Raw genomic sequence first — 11998 nt, 5'->3', positions numbered from 1 at the left:
TTAACTAAATAGACGACATAGTCATAGTGGCATTGACTGTTTAATTTGATTGACCTTTTGAGCTGTAGTACTGATTTAACTAAATAGACGACATGTTCATAGTGGCATTGACTGCTTAGTTTGTTTGACCTTTTGAGCTGTGGAACTGATTTAACTAAATGGACGACATGGTCATAGTAGCATTGACTGTTTAATTTGTTTGACCTTTTGAGCTGTAGTACCACTGATTTAACTAAATAGACGACATGGTCATAGTGGCATTGACTAATTAATTTGTTTGACCTTTTGAGCTGTAGTACCACTGATTTGACTAAATAGACGACATGGTCATAGTGGCATTGACTGTTTAAATTGTTTGACCTTTTGAGCTGTAGTACTGATTTAACTAAATAGACGACATAGTCATAGTGGCATTGACTGTTTAATTTGTTTGACCTTTTGAGTTGTAGTACCACTGATTTAATTAAATAGACGACATGGTCATAGTGGCATTGACTGTTTAATTTGTTTGACCTTTTGAGCTGTAGTACCATTGATTTAACTAAATAGACGACATGGTCATAGTAGCATTGACTGTTTAATTTGTTTGACCTTTAGAGCTGTAGTACCACTGATTTAACTAAAAAGACGACATGGTCATAGTAGCATTGACTGTTTAATTTGTTTGACGTTTAGAGCTGGAGTACCACTGATTTAACTAAAAAGACGACATGGTCATAGTAGCATTGACTGTTTAATTTGTTTGACCTTGAGAGCTGTAGTACCACTGATTTAACTAAAAAGACGACATGGTCATAGTAGCATTGACTGTTTAATTTGTTTGACGTTTAGAGCTGGAGTACCACTGATTTAACTAAAAAGACGACATGGTCATAGGAGCATTGACTGTTTAATTTGTTTGACCTTTTGAGTTGTAGTACCCCTGATTTAATTAAATAGACGACATGGTCATAGTGACATTGACTGTTTAATTTGTTTGACCTTTTGAGCTGAAGTCCCACTGATTTTACTAAATAGACGACATGGTCATAGTGGTATTGACTGTTTAATTTGTTTGACCTTTTGAGCTGTAGTACCACTGATTAGACGAGATGGTCATAGTGGCATTGACTGTTTAATTTGTTTGACCTTTTGAGCTGAAGTACCACTGATTTTACTAAATAGACGACATGGTCATAGTGGTATTGACTGTTTAATTTGTTTGACCTTTTGAGCTGTAGTACCACTGATTTAACTAAATAGACGACATGGTCAAAGTGGCATTGACTGTTTAATTTGTTTGACCTTTTGCATTGCCATACTATATTTTTGAACAGTTTCTCTTTTACTTCGTTTTCTACTGATAAACCGTTAACCCTATTGAGTCCGTTGCTCCAGGGATTCTTCATATCAAATTAAATCAATATCTTTTCATTCACACTAACGCATAGTCTTTTAAATCTTCACTCATACCCTCTCTATGGGCCCCTGTTTACCCATACCCTCTCTATGGGTCCCTGCCACTACGTATACGGGGGTAAACCTTTTGTCTATACAAGATGGGTTTCTCCTGACTTCCTTTTTTATTAAATTAGATTTAAATCACTTCGCTCTAACTAATAGTGCTGTCTTTTAATTATTAACACATATATTGCCTATTCGACCATACCTCTCTGTCTTGACGGGCGCTATCTAGTCCAATTCTACAAGTGTGGTTCCCTTATTGTAGGTTAAGGTAGGCGTCGTTGTATCGTGGGTATACTGACAGAAATGTTCGTTTTAATGAGTTCCTCACCGCCAGTAATTCTCAATTTGCAAAACAAAAATCAAAGACACACTTAAATATCATTGTTTGTAGTTGTATTTATTACTTTCCATTAGCAAATATAAACATTAATTTAAAAAGTAAAACATAGTTCTCTTTGTGGACGCTGTGATATCAGGATTAAATCGCAAAGGATTCTAGCGAGAGAAACGTTTGCGTACATGTTAATTGGTAGGTGGATAGATATTAGGATATATTCCCATTCCTGGAGGTGTTGAAAATAACTTAATCATCCTGAAAATAAAGAATAAATGTTACAATAAAATCATGCATTCAGACAAGAACACGGTAAACTAGACGACTACAACGTCTACAGAAAACACGTTTTACATAAGAGAAAGAACTGAAGGTCTAATTCACAGAACTGGTACAACTTATACAAGACAAAACAAATACGTAACCTCGGTATCCTAGGGTACAAAAAATAGAAAAGAAATTTAACACTTATCGGTTGACTTGTTTTTATACATTTAACGGAGATGAACGTCACACCCACATACACAGGTGATTGCATTTAAAAATTGATAACAGATACAGTAAGCCAGGAATGATCTACACTGCATCATACAGCTGTTTGGTCCTTCTGGGTCACATCGGTGTGATGCTAGGGACATAACAGTGGTAAATTAAAATTGTCTAAAATACTGTTGAAATAGATAGGACAGGTGCGTAAACCACTTAATTTATTAATTAAAAAAGTTAGAGGAGTACTGGTTAGTTAAAGATTAAACAATTGGCCATTTTACAATGCATATCTATATTAAAATCAGTGAGTTTTCCCTAAATGTACCTGACAAAATGTATTATCAGCTTGTTACAGATACAAACACTAGTATGAAATAGATTCTGGGAATATACATTGTATACTGTTCTTAACTGTATCCAACTTACGTCGCAGACAGTCTTGGAGAGACGGAACGTGCCCTGGCAGGCTTGGTCCACCCACACACTGTTACCATTGATACCAAACCTAAGGCCGTGTATACAGTTGGCCTGGGACTTCTGTTGTATCAGCGAAATAGTGTCAAACGATCCACCAAACTCACACTCCTTGTACTTGGTGTTGTGGCTCTCGCATACAATGATCTTTGTCTTTTCTGAAAGAAAAAAATAGTTGATAAAACAGATGTGAAGAAAACCACTAAGCAGCAAATAAAACGAAGAGAATGTAATCTATTAATTACAAAATTCCTTTTTGAAGGAGCTGCACGCACACCAAGGATTTGATGCAAAGTAATGCCAAGTTATTCAGCTTAATGGTAAAATAGAAACAAATATCAATGGTGTCAAGACTTAAGAATAAAGTATACGAAAGTTTCAAAACACATGTAAAATTTATACCACAACGTCAAGACACATGAACAAATATATATAAAACGTTTTTCCAAAGACACCGAGGTTATCCCGAACGGACAATATTGGGAAATAATGCCAACACTAAAGACAACACCATTAATGAAGAAGACCTCCAAAAGAAAGGAAAGTCATTCTGTGACCTTCTATAATTAATATAACATAGCCAAATCAGGACGGAAACGACACATCTGACACTCGTCAAGACTCTCAGTTCCACGATGTTATGTCGATAACCAATCCAAGGCGCTGTGATGAGCAGGTATTCAATCACGACAGCCCCAATTTTCAAGACAAGCCCCCAATCAAAGACTATCGTCAATTTAAAGACAACTATAGTCTTATTTTTTTCATTTTTATTTAATCATACGTGTTTTACAAGACTCACCACATCTATATCTGACTTCCATGTATTTGTAGGTACCCATACAAGGGTTTCCGAACACAGAATTTTTCGCCACCAGATTGCACGATTCTTTTCCATTACAATGGAGTAATCTCTTCATAGCTATATTACTGTGGCATGTCCTGTAAAATAAACAGTTATACTGCGTTATATCAAAACATGTGTGGTGTTAAAACATACCCACTATTGGTATATCTGCATGACCTTTTTTATGAACATGGTGTATGACCTCAGTGACATCAACAAATTAAAACGAATAGGTTAACAGCAACAGCTATTTCACGGACTTACCGTTTGGCCCCGATTGTTCCGAGGTTGGTTAACTTTGACCAGTGGTTAGTGATAACATCAAGTTGTTCTTACAAACCATTTCATTCATCTTTGTCTTTGTCATGTCAACCAAAGGAGAGAACTTATATAGGCCTAGCCTGCTGTTCAATCCTATTGTTTACTCAATAAAATATGATGAAATGAAGTTGTTGCCACTGAAAAAGGGGCTTTAACAGCAAACTAAATCCTGAAAACACACCAATTTTATCTGTCTTAACAAATCTATAGAAGTGAATCGATGTCAAATGTTTTTGATTTTGTTGTTTTAGAATTTTAAAATTTCCCCTAACCACTGGTTTACTCTATCCTAGCTTTGAGTAACCGGAGCCTGGAAGCCCACCTTTTCAGGAGAAAAACCGGACCGGGTCTGGACAACATAAATCCTGGTAGTAGAACATTAAAATGGACTTACAAATTGTACATGGCAGGACTTGGGCAAGTGATTTCGTCATGGCGGCCGTAGTCAACACCTTGCAGTGCCAGTTTATGTCCTGGTAGACAGCGGATAGTAGACTTCTGATTCTCACACACGATCGCAGACTTCATGCCTGTCGTATATATACAAGACAGATACAGCCCCCAACAATTAGACATCCCTGTACCACCATACAACAGTTAATATGTCTCAGAGTTCCTGGAAACTTCAGGGAACAGTAATGGTAACATCGTCACCAAAGTTATAACCTAATTTTTCAATCATTTACGATTCTTTCCTCAGTAGTATCAAATTAATACTGGAAATTGTCATTGAAAATTAGGGGGATTCAGTTTTACAGTTCTTAACATTACCCTCGATTTCTTAATGATGAGAACCAAAGTAGCCTTCATTTCATACCAGAAGCTGAATGATTTGACATCAAATCGTTTTAGAAGCAATGTGTTGATCATTACGTTTATGCGGCTACACTTCATTCCAAACATATAGTCAATAATGTTCATGCTCCTCTTTTGGACAAACAATTTGAGCAGCTAACCAATCGTGCAAATATATCTTATGTGGGGTTCCTCTCAGAACCGGATGTTCTTTTCGGTGTATCTTCTGCTCTTACTGCAATAGCAACTGCCTTTGCCAGGCCTCTTTCTGTCCGTTTTCTCTTTTTGTAAAGCAAACTGTTTACCCTTATAACCGCATGACCCTTTACCACCTTTTCTTGTGAGGATAAAGCATTTAAACTCGAAAGTTAAACAGAAATTCGTTAGAATGATGTGTGATACTACATGTAGGATCAGTATAGGAATGTATCTTACTGTTTTCAGATTAGTATGGTGTTTAATGTTTTGAAACTTGATCTTTTTGGCTAAACAAACGATTCTGCAATAAAGCGGGTTGTTTTTGTAATAAGATGTGTCCAATTAAGGGATCCTTAATAGAGAAGTTAATTTTGCATTAGTTTCATTATATGAGAACCGAACGTTTCCAGTACAGACATATGAGTAGTCATCGAAAAAACTTACGAACCCGCATAAGGTGCCTTATAGACTTCAGAAATGGTATCCTCCTTTTATTCCGGTAAATTTCTAATGGTCTCAGTTAAATTTTAATTTCCGTTTAACGGATGATGTTTCTCGATATGTTGGACCTTTGTTAAATAAGACCCTTAGAGTTTTATTTTCAATAATTTATAAACTATAAACTGAACAGAAATGGGAAGGAGAAGAAAAAGGTTCAATCGGAAGGTAAAGTATTGATACTAATTTTACTTCTATTCATTATCAGCAGAACTCACTTCATGCAGGATTCGCTCCTAACATTGGTTTTAATAAAACAGATTAAGTATTTCGCCACCCGAAATGATTTTAAATGTTATGCATATCTTCCTATAGGTAAAATAATTGTTTTGCTAAGAAACAATAAAACGATATAAAGTAAACATATTTGTCTAACCTGGACTCACACAGTCGTAAACTACTTCCAGATACTTCGGAACGCCTCGGCATGGGTCACCAAACACTCCATTATGAGCTCTGACGTCACATTTTCGTTGTCCGTTACAATGATTTCTGACGATGTCTACAGCTCGTGTTGCCCGACATTGATCGTTGTCATGGTAACCGCACGTCTCCTTGTCCAGCCGTCCGTAGTTAGCTGCCTGGACGTACAGGACTTTACCACAAGGACACCTCAGGTGTATTGCGTTGTTTAGGGAGTGCTCACAGGCCGTCTGGTGCTGGTTTGGCAAACCTGTGGCAGCACAAAAGGTTTACGTGATGGTATGTTTTACTGTTGTGACATACTTTTATTAAGTTTTGTTGGACTATATATTTAAATGGGAAGTCTATACATTGAAAGAGTCCTAACAAACTAGATTAATATCATATTTGTCAATAAAACCCTCCACGAGACTTTAATCTTGTCACTACTATTTTAAGATATATGGGTAAGGTGCAGTGTATATATATAACATATATAATATAAGGTCTGAAACAAGGTTGTAATGGCTCGCCAACAATTTTTTCTATGTACATAAATGATTTAGCAAAAGAAATTAATGATTTGAAATGCGATATAGATATTGAATCGTGTATTATCTCCATTCTTCTGTATGCTGGTGACATTGCACTCATTGCCCACGATGAAAATTCAATGCAACGGATGCTTGATGTTTAAAATAAATGGTGTAAAAAGTGGAAGATCGAAATTAATCAAGACAAAACAAACATAGTCCATTTTAGAAATAATTCCATCCGTATTACCGATTATAAATTTTCATGTGGTAACATAACTGTAACTTTGAATAGCAAATATAAGTACTAATGACTCTGGTTTGAGGAACATTTAGATTTGCATTTTTCTGTCAGAGAACTCTGTAAATCTGCTAGTAGAGCACTTACAACTCTATAAATAAAATATTCACATGCCGGTGAAATGTCCTATAAAGTATTTAACAAGTTATATAAAACTTTAATTGAGCCGGTTCTTTTTATGGATGTGGATTATGGGGTATAAATAAATACCGAGAGGTTTCTGTCATACTACACAAGGCAAGTAGATATTTTCTAGGAGCCTCCCGTCGAGCAAGTAACTTAGCATTCAGAGGTGATATGGGATGGCACTCTTGCAATGTAAGTCAAGTTTTAGAAACGGCACGTTTATTTTTAAGAATAAAGTATTGGGATGATAACAGACACATGGAAAAGGTGCATCTATGGTCCGTTAGTCTGAAGAAAACTTGGGATTCTAGAATATTGAAAATGATTGATGACAAAAATTTGAATGAAATTGTAAACTCAACGTTTTCTGTTAAACACAAGATTAGACGAGTGAAGATAAAAATTATTATATCAGATGCTGATGAATGTTACGAGTCTATATGGAATGATAGTGGTAATATAAATGGTAACAAGTTGAGAACTTACAGAACTTTTAAATCAAATTTAATACCGGATTCATATATTAAGCCCGTCAGACCAAAGAGCAAACGAAGAGTACTTTTTAATTTTAGATGTGGCTCTCTACCTCTAGCAGTGGAAACTGGCAAATACGCCAAACCTGTGATTCGACTAGAGGAACGCTTGTGTAGGATATGTACAAATGTAAATAACTGTATAGAGGATAAGTTACACTTTTTAATTGAATGTGATGTATATAATGACATAAGATCATCCTTATTTAATGTAGCAAATAACATAAGAAATGGTTTTGCAAGTCCTTATAACACTGACGTTAATTTTATAATGTCTTCCGAGGAATTACAAATTCCACTTGCAAACCACTTATAAAATATGTACAGAAGACGTAGCAGTCTATGTGATTAGTTATAATTTTAAACAGTGTCTTGTAAGCCATTTTAGGCTGAATATCATATACAATTACATTTTCTATTTTATGCATTGGTTAAATATGATACCAGGTGTCAATCAGAAACATTTTTTATGAAAATAATCTTCCCTTTAAATTATAATTAGCTACTAGTTAGTGTGAATTTAGCAGACCTCGCTGGTAGGGGGCTCCCCAACCCTTGGAAACCTTAATTTCACTACAATGTAGAACTAGGAAATCATTCATTTTAATTATCACCATTGTTATTGTGTTTTTTTAAAGACATCATGTTTTAAGGTAGTAAATGTAAAAGAAACCTTTTAACTAGTATAGTATTTAATATGTAAGGACAAAATCCAGGAGTTTGTTAGGAAGGGGCTGTCCCAATCACCTGCTCTCTGGATTGGCAAATGTGATAGTTTGTTTTAATTTATTAATTTATTATGTATAATAGCTGTTCTTAACAAAATTATGATATGGTCTATATATTTGTTAATTAAGATGATTGATCCTGTTATGTAACTATATGTTTTTATACTGTGTAACTATATACGTGTACGATGTAATTGTGATATATGACACTATAACAAACAAATTGACTTGACTTGACTATAACAAATTAACACGTTAATGTTAACACGTTGATAATGAACATTGTGGATGAAGTTTAGTCTTTATACGTGTTGGTACCAATGATCCTTTTTTCTTGGTCCTTTTTCTGATTGGTCATTAGAAACAAACATGAACCAATGGCGTTGTGATATTCAATAAAGTCTCGTGACAAATATCTTTTGAAATCTATGATAAACGCAATTTTACCAGTGTTTCTCCCAATAATTATCATCCTTTCTTTAAAGATAATTTAACAATTATTTTGATTTTATTATTGGTGTCCCACTTCCCTTTGTACTATAAAATCACTAGAAAACGTAATTCATTTCAGTTGTTTTTATGTCAATGTTAAAAAGATCGAAATGAAATTAAAACTATATATACATATTTAGATTTTTAAAAAGTGCTTAGCTATCTTGTATAACAAATAAAATCTGTAAGAGCACAGACATAATATCCGACTTGTTCTTGTCATCAATTGTACTTACCTATAGAATGGATGAGTTCCGGGATGGTGACTAAAGCTAACAAAGAAATGAGTTCCATGTTTGTCCAGGGCCAGGTGGTCGAAAACTCACAGCGCGACAGCAGTTTCCGTCTTAAATACGCACGTGCCATTACTACTTAGGTCACCAGACCACCGCCTAGTGTTATCATCCTTGCGATGCTTTTAATTGCTTTTAACAAGCCTTGTTTGTATTTAATGCACCTGTATACGGGATAATCAAGCTAGAACAGGGTTTAAGAAGCATGGTTAGCTTTAAATCACAACTATGTTAAGTTTTCGTGTTTTGTTTGTTTTTTGTATGCAATTGTAAGAATCCTTAAATTGTATCATCAATTATGATAGAAACAAACGTTTATGACTAAAACTGACATGATACTTCTTATGGAAAAAAGCGTAAAGAAAACGATTTGTTAAGGTGACAGAATTCTGTTCCGAAAGACTGTGATATTTCCTTTGTGAAGCATACCCGCATTGACTTAATAGTATGAAAGATTGGGAAGAGCCTTAATGCAGCATATCTACTAAAAAGCAATACTTATTATCGTAGTCTCTAGATGGTATAACAAGAGAGCTGACATTCTAAGCTATATTTTATAAAATAGGGACGTATGTAAGTAACTTGTCTAAAAACTAGACATGATGTGTTGTCCCCATTGTAATGGAGGTTTTTAATAATTACCAGAACTTAAAATGGCGTATCAACTTTTACCAATGATCGTTTGTATAACAGTATGAATTAACCTCTCTTGGGAGTACTGTTCTGCCATACGCACGCCCCTTCCTCATGCGGAAGGACGGTAACCAACAGCCAAAACATCACCAGTTAATAATTAATAGTACCCTATCTTATTTAACTATTAACGGTTTTCTGTGGACTGACAACGCTAGCTGCGGAAGACTTTACGACCTAACCGCTCACTGCGCTATCAGAAACAAGACACCTGATACTATTACATTCGACAGATTGCAATACGTGCAACATTCAAATGTTGTATCCTGGTCAACCGGGACTGGCGCTGACGTCAAACGACTTGTGTACATGGGAGCCTACTACCGATCATTTATCAATGACGGCTTACTACTAAGCTGTAAAATGGGCGCGACGATTTTGACTTTCCGATCGCGAAATTAACCTTTCTTGATAGCAACATCACAGTCCGTACGGTGTTTACATGTCAAAGTTATATCATGATCTCTGTGTTTGACATTACCTGGGCTTGACTTAGATTGATATGGTGGGTGTCATCGATGAAGCAGTAGACGCTTACCCTTCTGGAACACATGGTCTTTTTCTCCTTGTGCTTTTTCAAGGGTCTCCATGTAATTCTTCCGTTTATTTATATTTTGCCGTAGTTTTACCGATTGTGAGTTCGACCTTTGATTTTGTTTACACTTCGGTACAGTTTCCTGTTGTTTCCTGTCATTTTCGCTCATTTTTCCACAGGTAGATTTACAATTAAGTGAATGTACGATAGTATACGCTATTCCAAATTACTTAGCGGTATACTCTTTTACCTTTTTGTTAAGAAGGTCTGATATCTAAAGCTTTCAACCTTTAACAAGGACATTTCATATCAAAGTATCATATTGTTATGGGTTATCACAATGATAAAGCCGTAAGTAGTGTATACTATGGTATTAAATATAAGTATACAAACAAAGAAATGTAATCCTAACTGATACAAACAAAACCACCAAGTCATTGTCTTCCTAGTCGTATGGCAGCTATAATACGGTGGGCCCATTTATTGTAACATCGATTTGTTTATGCCTCGTATCATAGTCTATTAAAGAAATATCAGTTAACATAGTTGATGTATCAGTGAAGGAATGCGACTTTGTTTTTGGTTCTCTTGGTTTTTCAATATTTGTCGTTTTCTTGCTTTGATAAAACTCTGCCTTCTTTACTTTCTTCTAATGAAAGACTTCTGATAGACATGGTACCAGTGAGTGGTGATGGTTCTCCGGTCCTTCCTTCACACAGGTAAATATTATTCCCATGTAGGCTATTTGAAAGTGATAATCAATTTTGATCTTTAATTTATTTTTATTTTTATTTTCGTTTAGAGAATTGATCACTTATTGAACTTATTTTTGATAGAACCGTAATATATACATGCATGATAGAATTTCATGCCATTACACGATTCCAGCCCTGTTCGGCAGTAAGGTCAAAAACTACTACAGACGAAAATGAGTATTCGGTATATCACCTAATATTTCAGTCAGATGCTACCCGCAAAACCTTAACGTGATTTGGTGAGTCGGTAAACATGTACCTACCTCGTAACATTTTGTGTAGGAAAAGTCACCAAACATTCAAAGACACGATTAATGCTATGATATGACAAAAATGGTAATCCTACAGTTGCTAATTTGTGCGTACAGTGTCGTGTTATCCTGTTTTATGTAACAAAGGGAGACAACTAGAACATTATTTTTTAAGATGGCCTTGTTGTAAAGGGCGTTATAACAAATGTGATCAAAATGTAGGTTGCAGAGCTTCACAGTTTGTTTGGCATGGCTTTAATGGCTGGTGTACGTTGTTTGTACAAATATCAAGAGGAATTTTGCGACCTAGATCGAAGAGTTCTATACACTCGTATTCAACTTGCTACATGTTGTAGTTGGAAGTTTGGTAAGAAAGTATGTTGTCCCGTCATGCACGAACACGTGTTTTCTTAATGACAATTAACATAGGACGTTATAATACAGTATTGCAATCATATCAGTAAACTATACCGACAATTTACAGAGTTATACTATTTTGTCATACCATACAAATATAGTATGTACTAACTACACATTATTATTTTATCATAATATTTAATAAAAGTATATCATCACGCTACGCAGATGTTACTTTATCATTATTTACACAAATAGTACGTTATCAAAATACACTCATAATGTACAGTAATACTATATTATGAAACTATGCAATAATACTATTTCATTATACTATGCAGTAATAGAATATAGCGTACTATATTTGATTTTCATAATTAATATTTGAGCACACTTCATTTCAATGCCATATATGTATTATTATATTTAAATATATAGAAATGACAATATCGTGCAGTTTTATACAAGGACATGCTACATAACCATAGTCCTGTAAAGGTCTACACGAAAGTTAAGTAACATATCATATTTATGATGTATAATATTGTAGTAAAGTATCAATCCACTTTTCTTGATTTCCATTCCATTTATTGTTAA

The 11998-nt window shown here is 34.9% G+C and overlaps 1 protein-coding gene across 1 annotated transcript; it reads right to left on the bottom strand.

Moving 5' to 3' along the window:
• Nucleotides 1–1835: 1835 nt before the first annotated feature.
• Nucleotides 1836–8833, bottom strand: LOC110452477 (L-rhamnose-binding lectin CSL2-like). Its single transcript, XM_021501039.1, has 6 exons — nt 8754–8833; nt 5779–6075; nt 4306–4441; nt 3546–3685; nt 2696–2901; nt 1836–2038 (listed from the first exon to the last, which is right to left on the bottom strand). Exons 1-6 carry the CDS (start codon nt 8809–8811, stop codon nt 2030–2032), a joined length of 846 nt encoding a protein of 281 aa, XP_021356714.1. The 5' UTR covers nt 8812–8833; the 3' UTR covers nt 1836–2029.
• Nucleotides 8834–11998: the final 3165 nt, after the last annotated feature.

Source organism: Mizuhopecten yessoensis, unplaced genomic scaffold (assembly GCF_002113885.1).
Source record: "Mizuhopecten yessoensis strain PY_sf001 unplaced genomic scaffold, ASM211388v2 scaffold757, whole genome shotgun sequence".
Classification (NCBI taxonomy): domain Eukaryota; kingdom Metazoa; phylum Mollusca; class Bivalvia; order Pectinida; family Pectinidae; genus Mizuhopecten; species Mizuhopecten yessoensis.
This window is presented reverse-complemented; position numbering and strand designations above follow the sequence as displayed.

Bases quoted from the DNA above. Each gene is read 5' to 3' on its own strand.
- LOC110452477 (XM_021501039.1), bottom strand. From the start codon at position 8,811: ATGGAACTCATTTCTTTGTTAGCTTTAGTCACCATCCCGGAACTCATC. The intron at 4,442-5,778 runs GTTAGACAAATA...TATATACGACAG, and splicing joins TTACGACTGTGTGAGTCCAG to GCATGAAGTCTGCGATCGTG. The intron at 3,686-4,305 runs GTAAGTCCATTT...TTTATTTTACAG, and splicing joins AGTCCTGCCATGTACAATTT to GACATGCCACAGTAATATAG.